The sequence below is a fragment of the Rhinatrema bivittatum genome, chromosome 12 (genome assembly GCF_901001135.1).
Source record: "Rhinatrema bivittatum chromosome 12, aRhiBiv1.1, whole genome shotgun sequence".
Taxonomy (NCBI): domain Eukaryota; kingdom Metazoa; phylum Chordata; class Amphibia; order Gymnophiona; family Rhinatrematidae; genus Rhinatrema; species Rhinatrema bivittatum.
Genome location: NC_042626.1, coordinates 10,082,253 through 10,103,750, shown reverse-complemented (window position 1 = coordinate 10,103,750; position 21,498 = coordinate 10,082,253). Strand labels below are relative to the sequence as shown.

At 46.6% G+C, this 21,498-nt stretch overlaps 1 protein-coding gene across 2 annotated transcripts; it reads right to left on the bottom strand.

The window, feature by feature from the left end:
- Nucleotides 1-3,945: 3,945 nt before the first annotated feature.
- On the bottom strand, nt 3,946-19,348 carry AP4B1 (adaptor related protein complex 4 subunit beta 1). Of its 2 annotated transcripts, XM_029573457.1 has the most exons (11): nt 18,966-19,348; nt 11,812-11,950; nt 11,198-11,422; nt 10,961-11,091; nt 10,410-10,557; nt 9,211-9,707; nt 8,752-8,835; nt 8,251-8,354; nt 6,806-7,013; nt 5,742-5,996; nt 3,946-5,182 (listed from the first exon to the last, which is right to left on the bottom strand). In XM_029573457.1, exons 2-11 carry the CDS (start codon nt 11,922-11,924, stop codon nt 4,752-4,754), a joined length of 2,196 nt encoding a protein of 731 aa, XP_029429317.1. In that variant the 5' UTR covers nt 11,925-11,950; nt 18,966-19,348; the 3' UTR covers nt 3,946-4,751. The 2 variants fall into 2 exon arrangements, with proteins under 2 accessions (XP_029429317.1, XP_029429318.1); XM_029573458.1 differs by lacking the exons at nt 11,812-11,950; nt 18,966-19,348 and having other exon boundaries at nt 11,236-11,376.
- Nucleotides 19,349-21,498: the final 2,150 nt, after the last annotated feature.

Genomic DNA, 21,498 nt, shown 5'->3' with positions numbered 1-21,498 from the left:
CGCATGCTACAGTGTTGCCAACCTCGCTTATTTCCCGCGAGATTGGGGGTTTGTTTTTTTTCTAGTCATTCGCGGGTTGCCTGTAATTGGGCGATTTTTACTGCCAATCGCGTTGTTTTGGGCTTGGTGGGCGGGACTTGTGCTCTGATAGTGCAGTGATTGGCTGCTGTTGCCGGTAAGGTCTGTCCATAGCAGGCGCACTCTATCCTATTGCAGCAGTAAACCAACTGAAGCCCATGGGCAGACCCGGCCTGGCAGTACCGCAAGCAACAAGCGTGGCGAGTGACCAAGAACCTTCTGTGCAGCTGTAGACGTGAAAGGTCGCTGGTAGCCAGCGGCTACAACCAGGTAGCAGGAGGGGAGGAATCAGTAGGTTGGGAGGGGAGAATGAGCGTGAGGGGATTGAAGATGTGTTTGTAGAGAATGGGGAGGGGGAAATGAGTGTTTAGGGGCCAGAGATGTGCTCGGGGGGGGGGGAATCAATGTGTGGGGTTCGTGTTTTTTTTACGTTGTTCTACACCACTTAATTTTATCTAATTTTTTTTCTCATTTCTTCTCCCTGCAGCAGATCACCTTTGTAAGAAAGCCTGTCCATACCTACTGTTTGAGTTATTGGCTGCTAAACTACTAAGTGGATTTGATCTACTATAGCTGAAGGAAGGAACTAAAAGTGTGGGAAGAGGAACGTGAACTAAAAGCATGGAGTCAGTCTGTTGTCAGCAATGAGAGTAAGGCTATGTACAAGTTTTCGGGCCGATACAGTACAGTGCGCGCCGACAGTAGCTTTACCCCTTATTCAGTAAGGGGTAGTAGTGCGATCAAACCCCCCCCCCCCCCCCCCCCCCCCGAACCTAATAGGGCCATCAACAGGCAAATGCATGTTGATGGCCCTATTAGGTATTCCCACGCGATTCAAAGCAAAATGTGCAGCCAAGCCGCACATTTTGCTTTCAGAAATTGTCTACCCAAAAGGTAGGTGCTAATTTCTCAGGGCACCAGGAAAGTGCACAGAAAATCAGTCTGAGGTCCCGAAAGTAAAAAAAAAAATAAATAAAAAAAATTTAAAATGGGCCCACAGCTGTTGGGTCGAAAACCAGATGCTTAATTTTGCCGGCCTCTGAGCCCGTGGCTGTCAGTGGGCTCGAGAACAGACGCCAGCAAAATTGAGCGTCGGCTTTCAAACCTGCTGACAGCCGCCACTTCCGTCAAAAAAGAGGCACTAGGGACGCACTACTATCACTAGCACCTCTTTTTACCGCCACGCCTAATTTAAATAAATTAAGTTACTGAATCACGTGCACAGGAGAGTGGCCTGTGCGTGCGCTGGGAGAGCAGGCATTGGCCCGCTCTCCCGCGTTTTTACTATATCGGCCCGTTTGTAAGTGTGATATTCGTGCACATCATGCAGACCTTCTGCACCATGCAAAAAGTTAAGCTCTTTTGTCATCTATGCGACTCACAGATGCAATGTAAAAGTTTACCAAGGACAGTAGTGACAGTGTGTTTCTCATGATCAAAAGCCTTTATTTCTTATGCCCATAAGGAAGTCAGCTCCTAAGTTTGAGAGACTTAATCAGATATCCCATTGACTGGACTTAAATACAATTTTGCCCTAGTGATTAGTACAACAATCCTTTGATTTAGGATCACAAGGTGAAAAGAAACATTTGCTTACACTAACATTCCTAAGTGTCCTGGGAACACTAGCTAACCTTGAAGACCTGTATCTTTTATAACTCTTTATTGTGATGTCTAAAACTACAAAGAGATAGATACCAGAAAAAATAAAGTGTGAGACAATTTCAGAGAGGGCCTCAAGGCCTAGCAGTGCCTCTCGGAACCCTCCTGGCAAATTTCCACTAAACAGATGCCCACAATAAATGTTATCATCACACAGACATTGGTGTTTCAATTTCATGTGTTTTGGGCTTTTTTTTTTTTTTTTTTTTGAAAAATTGCTTATTCCTTCATGCAAACTGGCAACGCTGCTTGACATGGAGAGAAGGTGCATACAAGAGCATTGAAACCTCCCTGACTGATGTAGTTTGGGGGTAAAGGTGATATCAAAGTGAACGCGGTAGCAGACAAACAATTTCCTCAACCGCTCTGGAAGACACCCCCCCCCCCCCCAAGTCCTGGCTCTGAAGCCCAGGGTGGGGGGCCCGCTTTGTACACGATTTTCCTCCACATCACCCCATGTCTTTTACCCTGGAATGGCAGCAGGGCACAGCCTCACCAATGTAATAATCAGCAACATATCCAGAGAATGGAGATTCATAAAACAAGGCATAACCTAAGGGCACCATTCAATCCTATACGATAGTCCAAGCAGGGCCGGTGCTTCTAGTAGGCAAACTGGGTGATTACCTAGCGCACCCAAATTTTGGGTTGGCAAAATCCACCCCGCCCAAGGGCCAGAGGGATGGGACAAAGCCAGGAGCACTGTACTGGAGCCACTGCCACCAACGGAAGAAGCAATGTGCTGGAGCTGCCGCCAAAAGCCAATTTTGGGAGGGACGTGCACGACTGAAGGTTTGCTCACTGCACCGGCCCTGAGTTCAACAAAAAAGGAATCATCCTCTCTTGACCTCTTCTTTTTATTTTTAACCTTTATTTTAGTCCTATAGGGGCACAGAACTGTACAATGTATCAGAAAGGTAGAATATAAATAAACAGCAGCCAGCACCATGAGTTATTTTATTTTGCAAAACGTATCAAAGACATAAGGGGTACAACAAAATCTTTCTGACGCATGGGAGGGGAATGTTGGAAGAACTTTTCTCTCTTTCTAACCACAAACCACGGTTGAAACCACTCCCACTGTGCTTTATGTGATGAGCAGTGGGGACTGGCAACCTTCTCATAAACTAAGAAGAAACATGCTGGTTTGTAAATTAATCTTTTTGAATTGGTGATAAAATACATTGTTTGGCAAATTTCCTTTGTTAGCAAATAAATAAATAAATAAATACCCGTGTCTTACTTTACTTCCTGCACTTTTCTCTCTTAAACTATGCTACTGCAGCCAGGGAAGAAAAAGCCAGGGAAGAAAAAAAAGCAAATGAAGGCCTTGCTTCTAGCGCTAGCTAAAACTATAATGAAAAGTTAAATGTGAGTGTGCAGCTCTGCACCTGTATGATGAGAGGAAGCATGGCCTAGTGCAGTGGTTCTCAACCTTTTTTCTACTGGAACACATCTGGCTGATAATTCTTATATGCACGATACACTTAACCCATGATGGTCAAGTGTTGAATGTAAAAATATACTCTGCATCCACAGGAACTCACCCCCCCCCCCCAAACAATGGATGCAGAGATTTCCCCATACAACTCACTATATTAAAGAGAGATGCTGATTCTGGTGCTATCTCAGTAACAGAAACACAAATGCCCTTAGCACCAGGTGCATTGTAAATATTCAAAAGCTAAAAAAAAAAAAAGAAACCCAAAACCAAACACTCAGCAGCTGTAGCAAACCTGCCATACCATAGCAATACTAACTTCAAGAACTCAGACAGCAGTATCCCGACTTTTGAAAAGGCAGCAGTGCACCACCAGTGCATGACCTACGTGAGAACGAGAAAATACAACAAATACGACTGATACAAATCCCTACCTACTAGTAAAATGCCTCGCCTCACTCACCCACACAGTTCCAACTTTCACCAAAAACAGAATAAAAGATCACAAATTACAAATGTGGAGACAAAAGCTGAAATGGAAACCTCAAAAATTAATTTCCTCCTACACTAAGCAAAGTACAAAGAGAAGAAATGAACATTCCCAAAACTGACATGTCCCTTTCAATCATCTACTTGCACATCCTTGTCTAACTTTCCTGACCCCCCCCCCCCATATCCTCTTCCCTCTAACTCCCTCTCTCTCCTGCTTGACCCTCCCTACCTCCTTCATCCCATCCCCCTCTCTGTCCAGCTGCCCCACCCCTTCTAGCTCAGCAGCCCCCACATTCCCTCTCCCACCTCTATCTGCTCAGCATCCCCACCCTCCACGGGGTGAAGAGATCAGCAGCAGCACTGCGCCCAGACTCAGAAGGAGGAAGATATAAAGTGTGTCCCATTGGACCCAGAACAGCAGGAATTGGCAATGTCTCACTCTGATCTGGATGAAAGAGGAAACAGCCTCCCACTGGGCCAGAAAGAGGAGAAGGAAGTGAGAGGAGCCTCCTGTCAGGCCCAAGCTAAGAGAAGTCATCCGACTCCCAGCTGGGCTGATAAGGAGACTGCAGCCTCCTGCTGGCCCTGTGCCAACACCTCCCAGGACCTTGTCTCACACCTGTTGAGAACCACTGCCTCTCTCAGCCAGGTCACATGTACCTCACCAACTTTCTAGTAGACCCGCGCCAATGGATAGTATGTGTGTATCTCGTTATTAAAAATGCACGCATTCTCTCCCTTTCGTGCAGGTACTAGACAGTCGGCCAGGTAGACCTGTACTTGCCAAAATTAATGTGACAAATGCACAGCGCTAGTGGTTAGAGCAATGGGCCGAGAGCCAGATAAGCCAGGGTTGAAATCTCTCTTCCTCCACCAGTACTCTTTGTGACCTTGGGCACCTACTTAGATTATAAGCTCTTTGGAACAGGTACTTATGGTACCTGAATGCAAATAATGCTGTAAAAGCCTCCTTTGGAAAGGTGGTCTAAAAATACAAACATTATTATATTGTTTTAAGCCTCTTCCAAAAGTACCTTCCTCAAAATGTAAAAAGAAACTGGCATTTGTGCTAAATCAGTTAAGACTTCAAACCTACAAATACCTCAATAGCATTTTTTAACAAGGCAACAAAGTTTCTCAGCCTCTCTTCCTGCTCCTCGCTTTGTTTCACCGTGATATGCAGCACTGCCTTGGGGTCTGCCAGGAGCAGCTCTGCTAGAAAGAGCTGCTGGTCCTCTCCCTTCTGTGCAAAGAGATAGGCTTTCCAGGGCTGAGCACCAGCCTTGCTCATTGCAATGGTGTGGATGCCAACGGCTCGTAATGCTGTCTGCAGGGCATCAGGCTGGGCATCTCCTCGCCAGCCTGTACTCGTCACACAAGCAGCAGGCAGCGTCATCCAGTGCTTCTCAAACTGCTCTGGCTCCATCTGGCCATCCAACTTTAAGGTCAGAGGGCTAGGGTCAGGCTGACCTTGGGGAACCGTCTTACTCTCTTGTGAAGTCAGGGGCTCTGCAGAGAAGATAGAAACAAACCCAGCTCTTAGTTAGTATAACTAACTCTGAATTCACTTCAGATGGACTGAAAAATACACGAGAAGCTTGATTTCACTCAAATTCAGTGCTTGGAAAACTCTGCAGCCAAAAGACAAATCAGCTGCTTCAGTAGGGAGGGACTGGGGGGTAGAGATTGAATTTGGTCAACCCATTTCGGAAATACTTTTGGTTTTGCAGAGTTAATCTTGAAAAGAAGAGATGACTTCAATTTGTAACATGAAGAGAAAAGAGGATTCCTGAACTCTCAAGTTTTTGCCTCTGTTATTCCTTGTGCTATTCCTGTTCTGATGCTCCTCACTACAGATTTTAAATATGAAATCTCTCTTTACAGATCCTTATATATATTTTTGGTTTTTTGCTAAGTATCTCCTGTGACAGCTTCTACCCCATAAACCCCAAACCCTTTCTGTCATTTGTTCTCCAGAGGGCAAAAAAGAATTGGGGTGAATGGAGGCTAAGAAATAAACCACATTTTGCAGTAGTAGAAGAAGAAAGCCTGAGGAGGAGCAGCGTACCTGCTTCTGAGGACACAGCCCCCTCCACCCAGTGAGCCGTGAGGACAGCCCACTGCTCTTTCCCGTACACTGGCACCAGTGTGTTAAAGTCGGATGCCCACACATCAATGGCTTGCTCTGCTCGATCCTCCAGAACCCCCAAGGTTGGGTCTGATTTAGGGATAGCCAGGACCCGTTTCACCTCTTCAATGCCAGCTAATAAGAGACGGTAATAGAACAGTCCTCGGTCCCGGACAGCCATGTTAGTCTCTTCCTCTGGAAAATACAATACACAGTGAAGTAATTCACCATCTTCCAGGCCTCAAAGGCCAGCCTGGGTTTATGAATATGAATGCGCTAGAGACTCTTTTTGGTGGAAAAGCGATGATGATGAATATGCAAATGATCGCTTTGCACCATGATTAGGGACATCCTGAAAACCCAACCAGAGCAGATGTTCCCCACCCCTGCTTACATCGGTTTACAAGTACATCCCTACTGACTTGCATGGTTTGTATACAACGCTCTCATGTAGAAAACACACAGGTTCACCAAATCAGACTCTACATTCCTCTAGAGAAACAGGTTTTATGTGCCAGGAAAGCAAAAATTGGCCATTACTGCAGAAGTAACACAGTAAAAGACAAAATCCAGTCAGTCTGCCCAGCAGCAATTTATCCACTTCGAGCGGATGCAGAACCCGACAAGCAGCTCTCAGGGGCTTGTGAAGGAAGCTGCAGACTGATGGAGCCGTGATCTCTGAAACCTGGGGGTACTGGGACTGACCGAATGAGGCTAGAATAACCTATTCACTACCCCTTCATGTCTGGCCTGCCCTCACCTAAGCCCTGCTCCGAGGAACATGTCACAGCACAATTTCTACGCGTCACTGCCTTCCTTCTGCTGGCCTGAATGGAACAGTCCTAGCCCCTTCTTGTCAGGCATTAAGCCTCTCACAGAGACCATAAACCCTCTTGGGCGGGAACTAACTATTGTACCTTGAGGCCAGTAATTTAATCCTAAAGTCCAGGCAGACAATAGCGCTCTTGGCTCCGGATAGAGCGGAGTCCCGCAGCATCACCTACCTATGCAGTAATGCAGGAGGCGTCCGAGCATGTCCTGACATTCTGCTGGGCGAACGAGAAAAAGCTGAGCCAGCGCCGCGAGCAGCTCCAGCTTCACCAGCGCAGACATCTCCGTCTTCACATTCTCTACGAAGTCCTCCAAAATGTAAGGGGCACTGGGGACTCTCGCTCCGTGGGTTCCCAGCAGCCAAATCAGTGCCTGCTTACCCTAGCAATGGGGGGAGGGGAGAGGAAGGAAAGAGAAGAGGTCCCAGCAGTTAATGAAACGTAGCAAAGATTTACTTAATCCAATATCCCCAGGTCTCCTATGATGGGGAGAGGAAGCTGCAGGACGGTACACAAAGACAGAAACGGACTCTGCCAGCAAGGCCCATCTAACTAATTTACTTCCATTTAGCAGCAGCCTGCTGAGTAAAACACTGAGGAATCAACTTCAGAGAAACATTTTTATTACGCTGCTTCAGGATAGCTGCTGATGTTTCTCCTCCTGCAAGGAGGGTCTCAGTACATCAATTGGTGTTTTATGTCAGAGGAAGAAAGAGGCAAATCTTTATAGTAAGGTAAACCAGGCCCATTAGTAGATGAGGCCAGTTCCACAGCAGCTTGCATTGAGCAGGGCCCAGACAGATCCGCAACTGTTTCAGAAGTTTCATAGCCTCTGTCCAGATTCAGCAAAGGGGGCGCCACCATGAACCACGCTGGCAAATGCAGACATGCAGTGCTGGGTATGTCTAGTAGTGCTATGGAAATGATAAGCGGTAACGGTGGCAATGCAGTGTTGCAGTGAGAGTGGAAAGCTACAGGGCTAAATGCATTCCCTCTAGCTATATACTGTGTGACCTTCAGCAGCCATGTAACCTTTTCTGTGCTCAAGCTTAGACCGGAAGCTCCCTGGAGGTAGGGGCACTGCAAGCGGATGAATCTACCAGGGACAGAGCTGTGTGCACTACATAGAAAGAGACTGAAGGTTACTACCCCAAACCAAATGTGCCTGATACTTCACTTTCGATGCATATCCAGCATAGCTCTCTGCTTCAACGGCAGGGGAGAAGAAAAAAACTGATACCTCACGCATATCCAGCATAGCTCCCTGTTTCAACGGCAGGGGAGAAGATAAACAACCAATAAGGGCTGTATAACATAATCTGGGTAAAAACAAATAAGCATGGGTGTAGCTTGCTTATTGCGGCGGTTACTACTCCTACTACCTCTAACTAATCAAGCTAGATATTTCACTTGGATGCAGCTCCTCCACCGCTCTCTACATTAATGGCGGGGGTGGAAGGGAATTAGAACCAAGAGCTAAGAGAAACAGATAAGTATGGGAGAAGAAATGAGGGAAGCTTGCTGGGCAGACTGGATGGGCCATTTGGTCTTCTTCTGCCGTCATTTCTATGTTTCTATGAAGGGAGAGCTGCCCTCAGACAGCCAGAAGAATATCCTACCTCGCTGTCTTGGATGCTTTCCTCACAGCCAGGCAGAGTGTGGCAGATCGCCTCGGTGCACTGAGGACACAACCACACGAGATCCCGAAATGTCTGCACTACAGCTGGAGCACACAACAAAATGCCAGAAAAAAAAAAAAAAAATTAGGAACACTTTTAACCTTCTAGCAAGCAAAACAGCCAGGAGGTTGGATTTCCCTCAGTCCAGCCAGTCACAGAGACTGTTTGTATTAAAAAGGCACTAGGCTAATAGCTCGGAGCAGCCTTCTGCTTCTGTGCAAATCCATTCATTTCTGGGGTCCACCCCCAATAGCCCAAATGCTTGTTTTGGATTTAATCCGAACAGAACAGAACTACCTATGGAACCTGAAGTGGCCGCCCAGTCATGAAAGGCAGAATATAAATAAGCAATCAGACACTAAATGTTCTTTGTATTAAGGCGATATTAGCTTTACAATGCATCAAGGCTTTCCAGGAGCCTCTGGCCAAGCCTCTTCTTACCGGAAGTGATGTGCTCTTGTTTCAGATCAAGTAGTTCAGTCAAAATAAGCATACATTTCTCACTGTACGTTCTCGCAATGCGGCCTGCGTAATAAGAAAAACAAACACGCAGGAGGATCATTTTCAACTTTTTAACGTGGGTACAATTGTTGGTTGGAAATTGACCTCAGTAGGGAAATCAAAACTACATTTCCCAGCATACAAGGCACAATACCAGGACCGGCTCAGCCTTTCCCCACTGACATGATGCCATATGGTCACCTTAGGTATATAGAGCTAAGACCTGTTTTTGGGGAGGCTCACAGCGCATTATTCGGGGAAGAGAGGGCTGTGGACAGGAACCATTCTGAATTAGCCGTGAGCAAAATCAAAGAATAGACATTTATCATTCCTTAAAATCCTTTAGTGTACTTAGCCGAGTGGGAGAAAACATCAGAGCCCTATGGCTAGAGCCCTCACCTATAGCAGAGATGGCAGCCTGTGCAAGCTCCGCAGAGACGTCCGTGCAGTAGCCCCTCAGCTCTTCCAGCACGGGCTGCACATTCTCGTCGTTCACCAGCTGACACAGGATTTCCATCTTCCGACACTTGATGTAGTGCGGCTCCGAGTAGGAGCAGAAGAACTTCTTGTAATGGGTACTGAAATGGCCCGGCAAGCTGCGCAGAATCTCCCGCACGTGGCAGAGAGCGGTGAAGCAGAGCTCCCTGCTCTCCGCCGTGCAAATGGCCAGCAGCGGGCCTTTCACTCTGCCCAGCACGTCTGCCTGCACGAGAGGGAAGCCCCGGGCCAGGATCAGGAAGAGTTTGGTGGCCCCCAAGACCACACCCGGGTTACTGCTAGTCAGGAAACCATCCAACAGGTTGAGGATGTCAAAAACTTCCTCCTCGCTTCGGGGTTTGTAACGGAGAAGAAACGTCAACACCTCACTTTGTCCCCACTGATCCAAATCCGCCATCCTAGAACAAAAAATTAAAAGGAAATTAAGGTATTAATAGGAAGAATATTATGTTGTGTCATTAGCATACATAGTACAGTAAAAGATAATCCACATAGTAATAAAAACACCACTAAAAAAGAGTTTACAATCGGAGGTTAAACACTTTTCAACACTGCAAAGAGTCATCCCATTAAAAAATCCCCGAGTTTCTCCGTCTGTGTGATCGATCAGTTTTCCTCTTTACCACCCTGGGCTGTTCAGGGAAGATGGCTTTGCTCATCTCAGACTGACTCAGGGTGCACGTGTTCTGTGTTTCAGCTGCAGGATGCTGCAGTCTGTGCCTTTTAGTCAGTTGGCTAGATAAGAGTGGGGAGAGGAAGAAAAAAAAAAACAGGCAATGCCCCAGCTAGCTGTGAAGGAAGCCCCAGTTCCCACCGAGCTGGAAGCAGCAATGTTTAAAAAAAACAAAAACCTTAAAGAAACACCATCAATTTCTGTTTATTTTCCCTGCACAACCAGGGTTAAGCACTTTACAGTTTTGCAGAAAAAAAAGCAAAGTATGCTTTTCTAGTAAGAGTGAAAAATCTTAGTATAACTTAGAAAGCAAAACGCTCTAAAGCTTGAAATCATCCAAACAGTTGAATTTAGGAGTCAACTGTGATTCACAGCTGTCAAAAGCTTTATGAAAACATTGAGATGAAGAAAAAGGAAAGGAGAAGACCTGTTGAGAAGATGATGGGCTATGGGCTTATTGACCACCACACCCCCTTCCTTTTGCAAGATTTCTTCCAGCGCCCGCAGGCAGTTCACCATCACGATGGGATCTGGGTCTCGTAGAAGGCTGTACAGCTCATTCACCAGGGCACCATCTGGGAAGGCAAACTCAACGACTCAATAATCCAGCACGACCCTCGGCAGCAGCTAAGGGAAAACCTCAGCAGATCGGCTTTTCCAAATAATTAATCCAGAGCATTAAAAAGAAACTTCCTGCTTCCAAATTCATGGCAGCCTGGGACGAATCAACCACCGCAGGGCACAGCTCCACTCTGAAGCTGACAGGAAATTATAATTCTGGACACGGTGCTAGCCCAGGTCAGCTCTATAGGCAGGTGAAAGTTCACTCCTAGCTGAATGATCTGTTTTATGCCCTAGTGGGTTGCGAACAAGTTCATCTTGCAGAAGGTACTTGCATCTATTTTCTATCTCCAGCAGCACAGGCAGTTACTGATGTCACAAAGCCCCTTTCCCTTCCTGAAAGCTGTAGCAGCTTACCGACTTCCAGGTCTCCTTGCTGGGCGTACATTTTCGCAGCACCCAGGACCGCCACTCTCCTCACGTAGGAAGCTTTGTCTCTAAGCCCATTTACAATGGGCTGCTGAATATACTCATGGAGGCCTGGCATCCTGCATAAATAGATCCTACGTCAGTATTAGTGATTAAAGGCTGGCTAAAGGAAAGACAACAAATAGCAAGTTCTATTTGTGTAATTGCAAGGAACGGAGCACACACCGGAGATTGCACATGCTGCGCAGAGCCAAGCCTCTCACCATCGGATTGGGGTCAGAGCAGTCTTTGCAGAGTGTGTTGATGGCCAGGAGAGCCAAGTCTGGTTTCAGCGCAGCATATGTGCACATGTAAAGATACACCAACTTCTTCTGAACAATATCAACTGTAGCGCTGGCTTTAACCATCTCTGTGAAGACACTGGAGACATCCACTCCCTGGGTCATGCACCTAATAATATACGTGCCAAGAGAGGGGCAAGAAAGAATGCAAAGACTTAACGCTTTCAGATTTGTACACATTGCATGCCGTTTTATGGGCAAAGATCTTATGAATTCCTGTTGTACGTTTTCAGTGCACTGATGCATGCTACTTTTGTGATTCATTGGGCTTTTTATTAAATGAAACAGCAAGGCCCTAATTCCAACTTTTTCTTCACTCACAGACATTTGTGTTGCTAATCTAAGCTAACAATGCTAGAATACAAAGAATTTTATATTTTCTCTCTTTCTTTTAGTCTGCCCTTCTATAACTCTTATTTATCAAGCAGGATCAGAAAATAAATGCAGTTTCTCCAAAGTATGAGCATTCCACAAAGAGATTCAGAAGCTATGCCATACCTGATCACTCTGAAAATGACATTTCTGTATCGGAGGCGGTCCGTCTGGACATGAGGATTAGATAAAGCCCTCTTCAGGTCCTTCACCGTTTCCTCAGATCCTAGATAAGGCATTCTGTACTGACAGCAAGCACTCCCAGCTGGAGAGAAAAAGAAAGCAGCAACAGCTTGTATGGTGCTGGGATTATAACCTGGGGGAATATGCAGGACAGTGAGCAGTAGTGCAGGGAGAGGGGGGGATTGGGTTAAGCGAGGCGGGAACTGTTGACCAATAGGCGGAGGGCACGTCAAAACACAGCAACTAAGCCCCTTGTTGCCATTCAGCTAAGGGCAGTTAGCTGAACAGGAGGCCAGACTTGTCCTTGCTGTCGCAAGTTCCGGCTTTTCGAGTAAGCCACGCTTTTCGGCCATGCCCAAAGGTAAAGACAAAGGGTCTGCGGCAGGGACAGTGCCTATCCCTGCCAGAAAAGGGCGTAAATCCCTGCCCGTATCGACGGTCCCGGAGCCCCCCCACAAGCAGCAAGGGCGCAGCTGCACACAAGATTCGTTCTCCACCGCGAGCGGACGTTAGCTCGGGAGAAAGCGGCCCTGAGGCCTACTCCCATGAAGAAGCGGAGGAGCCGCAGGAGAGCAGGCGAGAGATAGGACAGGTGGACAGCGCACCTACCCCCAGCGACATGGGGGTAGGTGCACTGTCCACCTGGGGGACACCTGGAGTCCACCTGGGGGACTCGCTCACGACCTGCCCTTCATCTCCTATCTCTTGAGGGGGGCTGCTCATGTCTCCTTCCCACGTCTGAGGAGGCCTGACCGGACGCCAGCCTACTGGCGCGTGAGGCGGCGAGGCGCCAAGGAACAAAATGGCGGCTGGAACGAAGACGCGAAAGCCGGCGCGCGGGCGCATGGCGCCAAGAGCTGAGTCTTTGAGCATGAGCAGAGGAGGTCGAGGTTCAGGAGCTGAGGACAAAAACAAGGGAGGACGAGCCACCCGAGGGGGAGAGCACAGAGCGATTGCACAACGGCAGCGTCTCTCAGGACAGACAAGTGGGGAAGAGAGGACTGCATGTGATGAGTGCGGCTTATCGTATGCTTCAATGAAAGAGGCAGGCCAATGTTTCGGTTATGGTGGCTGAGGCAGGAGAACTGGGGGGATGGGGGTGATGCCGGGGCAAAAGGGGCCAGGCAAAAGGCCGGGGAATTCATGGGGACAGCCTCGGGGCCCACGTGGGGTAGCAGGAAGGGATCCCCTCAGAAAGTTTCCCACCAGAGTGAATACACCCAGAGCCGGTCAGCTCCGGTTTCCAGGAGGATGCTTGGTAAGGAGAGTACATACGCAGTGGGGAGGATTGTGTCGGGGCGAGATGCTGCTGCTGGGTTTCCTGTGCTTTCAGGTTACAATGAAGAGGAGGCGCCGGCTCCGTCATGCTGAGAAGGATGGAGGAGCCAAGAGGTGGGCGGCCACAGAGGGGAGAGTCACAGGAGCGTGGAGCAGGAGAACCTATGTCCGGATCACTGCGAAGAGTGAGCGAAGGTAACGAAGGGGCAGGGAATAGTGTCAACACCATGGCAAAGGGTAGAAAGAGGAGGAGGAGCCACAAGGAGAGCACTACTGATAGTTCGGACTCGCCTACTACGTCCTCCTCGGATAGTTCTGCGGCTGGAAAATACGACCGGGCTACAGGAGCAGGCCCCAGCCAGGATATGGGTCACCCGGCTTTAGCATCCTTGACTGAATTGTGGGAGGGAGTGCCAAAGCGCGTAAGACATGGGATAAGGAAAAGGAGATATGTTAACATTTTTCGATTATTAGCAAGCAGGCAGGGTGACAAGAAGACGCGCAGAAAAAACAAGAAGAAAGGAGGGGATTACACTGAACCTAAAATAGCCAAGAACATAATTAATTGGGTTCGAGATTTTCTCCGGTTAGCCAGTGTGGTAAGCCATTACCAGCCTGACCAGTACGGGGCATTATTAGCTTATGGTGATAGTCTCCTGGGTGCTTATAAGGATTACGAAGGTTGGGCTTGGCTCAACTATGATGAGCGGTTTAGGGAAAAAATGGCAGGGAATCGGTTTATGTCGTGGGGTACACAAGACAAACTTGTGGTTGACTCAAATGACCAATAAAGGGGAGGAGTAGGTAGGGTAGTGAGTGTAAGCGCCGTTGGCAGCGGGAAGTTAGGGGCTTCACGAGGTACGTTACCACCACCCCCCCCCCCGCAAAAGGCCAGAAGTGCCCTGAGCGGATCTGACGTGTGCTGGCGTTTCAACAGGGCTACTTGCTTATTTCCCGAATGTAAATTTAGGCATGCGTGTCCATTGTGTAGCGGGCCACACTCAGCATCCAAGTGTACCATAACGAGTATGGCGTTAGGCATTAAAGGGACGAGCCAGGTTAAGCATCAGCTAAAAAAAAAAAAAAGTAAATAATAAAAATTATTAATAAATTAATAAAATAATATGCAAATGGAATCAGGGTGGGATTACTAAGGAGAGGAGAAGGACGGGAGTAAGGGAAGGATAGGAGGGTGTAAGCACCAACGTTCGTTCACATAATTTGCGACAGAACGTCCCCATATGAGGTCACCTGGAGAGGGAGGCTCGGCATACGACATGGCTTGAGGGGAGGAAGAGGAATGGGAGCTGATTCAAAGATCGGTCACACCAGCAACCTGGAAGGCGTATACTACGGGACAAGCAGCAGTGTCAGGTTTTTTTGCGACGCACCGGGCGAAGCGTGCATGAGGTCAAGGAGCAGGATATTATCCAATTCATATTGGAGGCCAACGACAAGGGGACTTCGGTTGCAACAGTGAGATCGCAGTTGGCCGGTTTCGCATTCTTCCAGAAATTAAGAGGGAGGGTTACTCCCACGAGCAGTTTCAGGGTGAAGAAAGTTTTGGACGGTTGGGCGCGGGACGTTGGGATATTTTCCCTGTGTGTCCGCAAGCACATTCCAATAAAGCTTTGAAATTCAGGAATAACTGCCTGACAGCGGCGAGGAAAGAAACAAAAGAGAAAAGAAAATTTAAATTACTGGGACCTTAGAGCGTGAGATCGCAATCCCTAGCCACGTCCACCAACCCGACGTCGCCAGCGCCGGAGCGCTAAGACAGCGACACCTCCAGGCATCGCGCTCCGAAGGGGCTCTCCCCTTTGTGCACCCCTTCATGCAATCCGCAGTGCCAGCAATACATAATCTCCAGATATTCTCCGAACGTTAATAAGAATGGCAAACCATCAAAACCCCCCAAAATCTGCAAGGACAACAGAGATGGACCAAACACTGACAACAACCGGAACGAAAGAGGTATGAAATCTAAAACAAAACAAATATCAACCCACAACCATTACTCACAACAACACCACCTCTCTGTAACTATCTAACACTTTCTTTCCTACTCTTTAATGCTCAATCAATAATCAAAAAAATACCAATCATCAACGACCTTCTCCAAGATGAAAATCCAGACTTTATAGCCATCACAGAAACATGGGTAAAAAACAGACACAGTAATAATTAACCAAATCAACAACTCCACCTATAGAACTTTTTCTTTATCCAGACCTAAAAAGAAAGGCGGAGGGCCTCATCACCTCATCACCAAAAAAAAACCTACGGATGAAACTAATTCCAACAAGCAATTGTTCTCCACTGGAAATTGCACTATTTGATTCTCCACACTTACAAATTTGCCTAGTATACTGCCCCTCCCCCCCCAAATACTCTCGAAAAAAACTGCTCACCACTTATTACATTTTTCCTGACCAAATTATCTATTAACAAACCCAGAATTATTCTTGGTGACTTCAACTTACACATTGTCTCTACTCCCTACTCGCCTGCCTGCTCCTCAATCATTGATGCACTATCATCACTAGGTCTCAATCAAATTATCAATGGCCCTACCCACAAAGCAGGTCATACACTAGACCTAATCATCATTACCAAGTTTGGTCTAACCATCAAACGAAGATAACAAAAATACCATGGTCAGACCACTCTATCATCCACACAAATCTATATTCAAATTATAAACACACCACAAGAAAAAACACAACCAAATCCTTCTATTATCGTCCACCTTTCTGCATTAAAACTCTTCAAGCAAATCTTCAAACTGAACAAATATAGATCTATCAAACACAGAAAACACAACATCTTCCTGGATCACCATAACGAAAACAATAGCAGATAAGATAAATCCCCAAATAACGAAAATTATAAAAGAATCAAAAAATCAGAATCTCTGGTACAACAAAAACATCAGAGCAGCCAAACGGAAACTCAGAAAAATAGAGAAACCATGGAGAAAAACCACACTACTAAACGCATATAGAACACAACTAGCAGAATACAAAAAACTCATCCATAAAACCAAAAAAAAAGACTTCTACACCAAAAAATTAACCAAATATCAACAAAATCCTAAGATGCTCTTCAACATAGTAAAAAGCCTAACAAAATCATCTTTTGACGATCAAACACTTTCAACAAAGATCAATAGCAATGACTTCACAGACTTCTTTAATGAAAAAATCAAAATCCTCATAAAGAACAACCTAAAAAAATGACTCACAAGACCATAAATTACTGAACGTTTAAACAAAAACCTGGTCCAACTTTGAAACAGCATCGTCCTTAGAAATCCAAATGATCATTAATAAAATGAACCCAGCTAAACACCCTATTGACGCCATACCCATTACAACAATAAAAAAATCTCGAACCAATAACCAAGACGTTAACTAAAATTGTAAATCTTTCCCTCATGGAAGGAAACTACCCAGAATGCCTAAAATCGGCAATCATCAAACCCATTCTAAAAAAGAATAATCTAGATCCAGAAAACCCACTGAACTACCGACCCATATCAAACCTCCCATTCATTGCCCACACTCGGCTCACTGACCATCTAGATGAAAACAACATCCTCCTACCCGGTCAATTTGGGTTCAGAAAGCAAATGAACACTGAAACTCTACTACTTGCAATGAACGACTTCATACTCAAAGATTTTGAAAAAGGCCAAAGTTACCTTCTAATCCTGCTTGACCTATCAGCAGCCTTTGATACAGTATACCACTCTATCTTGATTAACCATCTATCTGAAATCGGAGCCAACAAAACAACCCTTCAATGGTTCTCCTCGTACCTGTCACAAAGATCCTACCAAGTGCTACTTAATAATTCCCTCTCAAAGAAAATCAACCTAAACACTGGAGTTCCCCACGAATCTGCTCTAACAGCGACACTCTTTAACATCTATCTGCTCCCACCATGCCACTTCCTTTCAAATCTGAATCTGACCCACTTCATCTACACTGATGATATTCAAATATTAATGCCAATAAAAAAATCACTAGAAGAAACATACAAATTAACAGCCAATTACCTAAACGTTATAAAGGAAATACTAGCCAACCTAAAACTCATCCTCAACAAGACTGAATTAATATTATTAGACAGAAAGAACAACTCTCCTCAAATACCACCGCCAACCTCATGAACCAAAATACGATAATATCTCCAATCAATCATGCCCACAACCTCAGAGTAATTATTGACAGAGAACTTTCTTTAAAAAAACATATATCAACAAAAATCAAAGATGGTTATCATAAACTACTTACACTCCGTCATCTAAAACCTTTTCTTTCAAACAATGACTTCGGATCAGTCCTTCAATTACTAATTTTCTCCAACATAGACTGCTGCAACTCTCTTCTTCTCAACTTACTTCTAAACACCATTTGCCCACTCCAAATCCTGCAGAACGCAGCTGCAAGAATCCTCACAGGATCAAAAAAGCATGACCACATCACTCCCAACACTTATTTCACTTCACTGGCTACCAATAAGATACAGGATTGAATACAAAGTCCTATCCATCTTACATAAAATTATATATGAACAACATGAAAATTGGCTAAGCCCCTACATACAACTACATACCCCAAGCAGAAACCTTAAATCAGCAAATAAGGGACTCCTAAAAACACCACCAACGCACTCAAATCAACTCACCTCAACCCAAAAAAGAGCAATCTCCCTTGGTAGCCCAAAACTTTGGAACTCCCTACCGACTGAGCTCAAAACTCAAGAAAACCTAAAAACCTTCAAAAAGGATCTAAAAACGTGGTTGTTCAAAGCAGCATACCAACTCACCCAAAGAACAACACAACTACATCACCCTCCAATCCATCCTCAAGAATAAATGAAATTCATCACATCTATGTTCTTACAAATAAGAAGTGAAACATAAAACTGAACTATATATAACCTTACACGTTATCCCCTTCACTTAATAACAGATGGTACCTTGAAACTCTTGTTTAACCCCCCCATCCCTGCAACCTTATATTTTGTAAACCGTTATGATGGCGTTATTTTGACATTTCCAAATGAGGGTATCTAAAACTCGTTAAATAAATAAATAAAATGCTAGAGACTAGCTAGAGAAGGGAGAAATCGTAAGGATGACACCAGGAAGCCTCTCCTCCTGCGATACAGAGCATCACGCTGCTGGGGACAGGGAACAGAGTAAGTGATGAGGCACACTTCCCCCAGCCCTAACCCCCTCAGATCCCTCCACCTGTTCTTCCCCCAGCCCTAATCCCCTCAGATCCCTCCACCTGTTCTTCCCCCAGCCCTAATCCCCTCAGATCCCTCCACCTGTTCTTCCCAGAGCCCCTAACCACCTCAGATCCCTCCACCTGTTCTTCCCCCAGCCCCTAACCACCTCAGATCCCTCCACCTGTTCTTCCCCCAGCCCTATTCCCCTCAGATCCCTCCACCTGTTCTTCCCCCAGCCCTATTCCCCTCAGATCCCTCCACCTGTTCTTCCCCCAGCCCTATTCCCCTCAGATCCCTTCACCTGTTCTTCCCCCAGCCCTATTCCCCTCAGATCCCTCCACCTGTTCTTCCCCCAGCCCTATTCCCCTCAGATCCCTCCACCTGTTCTTCCCCCAGCCCTATTCCCCTCAGATCCCTCCACCTGTTCTTCCCCCAGCCCTATTCCCCTCAGATCCCTCCACCTGTTCTTCTCCGAGCCCTAACCCCTTGAGATCCCTCCACCTGCTCCTTTACACCTCCCCTAGGATCCCCCTACTCTCCGGTACCCCCCTTCTTTACAGACGCGCCCCGGGACTCACCGCCGGTGTGTTTGGACTGTCAGCCGCTGACGGAAGCTACGGAGCGGACGAGCGTTGCTGCGGAGTCCCGGAGCAGGCTCATGATCCCGGGGGATGTCGCTGCGTTGCAGGCCCCGCCGGCTCCCCTCTCGTTCCCTCTCTCCCTGAAGCGCCCCTCGGCCTCTCTCTAACTCCGAGCCCGGGGAGAAGCAGGCGCCGCCAGGCCCAGAACCATCGTGAGCTCCGCCGAAGGGGACCTCCCCCGCCCGCCTCAGGAAACTTCCGGAGCTCGATGAAGGGCGAGAGCAAGGAGGCGCTGCCCGCAACCCCGAGTCCCGCTCCGGCTCCACCGACGGCGCCTCCGCGAGCGCGCTCCCGCAGCCGCGCCACCGCCCCACAGCCCCGGCACAGCCAATCGCTACGTCCTTAGCGTGCTGACGTAAACAGGCGCCCCCTCGTGGCCAATCATTGGGCCGGCTGCCGCGATGACGGAACGAGAAAGGGGAGATAAAAACCTTGGCAACCATCTTTGTGCGGGGCAATAAGGAGCATTGTGGAGGTGATAGGGAAAGATTTCTGTGCCCAAATTAAAAATAGCTGCCTGAGCGTCACTAGATGGTGGTGGAAGATAGAGGGCCTGCTCCACTAAGGTTTTTTCCCATTCTTTGTCTACTGGAGAAAAACTCAGTAAACAGGCCTAGAGGAAGTGGTGAAGCCTATTCGGGTCCATTTCTGCTAGGCAGGCGAATGCTGTCTTGGTTTTGGCCCTATGCACTCCCAGATTTGTAATTCTGATTTTCTTGGGGAGGCCAATAGGGAAAAGTAAAAACTACAAATCCATGCATGCAATGGGGCAAAATCAAAACTTGATTAACCTGTTCGGTTAACCTGGGTTGGTAACACTAACTTTTAGACCTAATTTTCTTAAGGAAATCAGAGAAGTACAAGTCCATGCATGGAATGAAGTGTAAAAATAAAACTGAAATGGACTAGCCAGATCGGCAGGAATAGAGTCAGGTGGTGATCTTAGGTGGACCAGCACCATTTTGGATATGGCACTAGCAGGGTAGGAGTGACTGGGGATTACGCCTGCCACCATTTTGAACCCTGCAGATGGAAAAAGATTGGGGGGAAGAAATGGGGATGTGGCAGTGACAAGCCTTGGGGGGCACTTTTTTGGTTTTACTTTGATGGTGGTAAGAGGGGTGCTCACATTTTTTACTTTTTTATTTTGTATTAAGGACTTGTTATTCAAAGCAACATGCACATAAAACCTTTTCTGAGTGTAAGTGGTGCTTTGAGAATCGGGGTTATGCATGTAAAAGTACACACAAAACCCCATTGTTTTATCTGCACTCACAAAAGGCATTCTGGGGAGGGGGACAGGGAAAGCACTTAATACTTTCAATTTTCAAAATATACATGCAGAACGTTCCACATGCTTAGGAGCAGGTCTAACTTTCTGCATATGGTATGTGCAAGCATACCAGAACAACCTACACATTTTCAAAGCTAACTAACCTGCAGGTACTTTAGCCTTATGCAACCTGTTCTAAATTACCCTCTGAAATAAGCAAAACTAAACAAAACACAAACGAAATTAAAAATAACTGAAATTAAAAATGTATATATATTCCAGTGTGCACCCCTAAGCTGCAACTCTCTTCTGGCTGGGGCCCACTGCAGGCAATGACAAGAGCCTCTTTCTACCAGCCCAGGCCCACCATGGGCAGTGCCCTTTTCCAGCTCACTGCAGTGGCTTACCCTGGGCTGGTGGCATGTGCCAGGCATCAATCTTTAGGTGCCTGGGCAACTTGATGCCCAAGACCCATCAGGCCTACCCAGTTTCAATCCTGCCACAATGCCATAAACCCCATCGATCTCTGGCTCTCCCTTCACTCCTTCGCAATGAGGGTGAACAAATGAATAGGAAAGAAAGCAAAAGATAAAGAGGCAGATGAGCTTCAAAGATAGTTCAAGACTCGCATTAACGGATGCTCATGGTAGCGATGGCTTGCGAAACCAAAACAGAGGACCAGGCATCACTACAGTCTTTTGATTAAAAAATATATATATATAGATTTTGTATAAACAGGACCAGCATGTACACTGGCAAACAAGGAGACACTGCAAATGATGTACCTTTCAAACCAGGTCCATCAAAGCCCAGAAGGGGGTGTGCTCAGTTCTTGCATTTGATGTGATGTGGTGAGGGGCAATATACCATCCGAATCATAGGAAGAAAATGAGTTAAATTTGTAAAGGAGAGGAGAGCATTGAATGTAAGGCACGAAAATGGACCACCAGTGTTAAGAGACAACAGGATAACCTTTACAAAACTCCACCACACCTGGTCGCTTTCACCCCCAGATCCTTCACTCTTGGTGAAGCGGTATTCAGATGTAGCCGTCACTTTGCACTGAGTTTGCAGTAGCGATTGTAAATGTGACTGTACCTGATATTTTCACTTCAGATGTTCCTGTAACTCTTACTTCAGCAGGTTGCGCTTTTAAATGCAGAGCTGGAGCAATATCTCTTCTCGGAGTATGCGAAT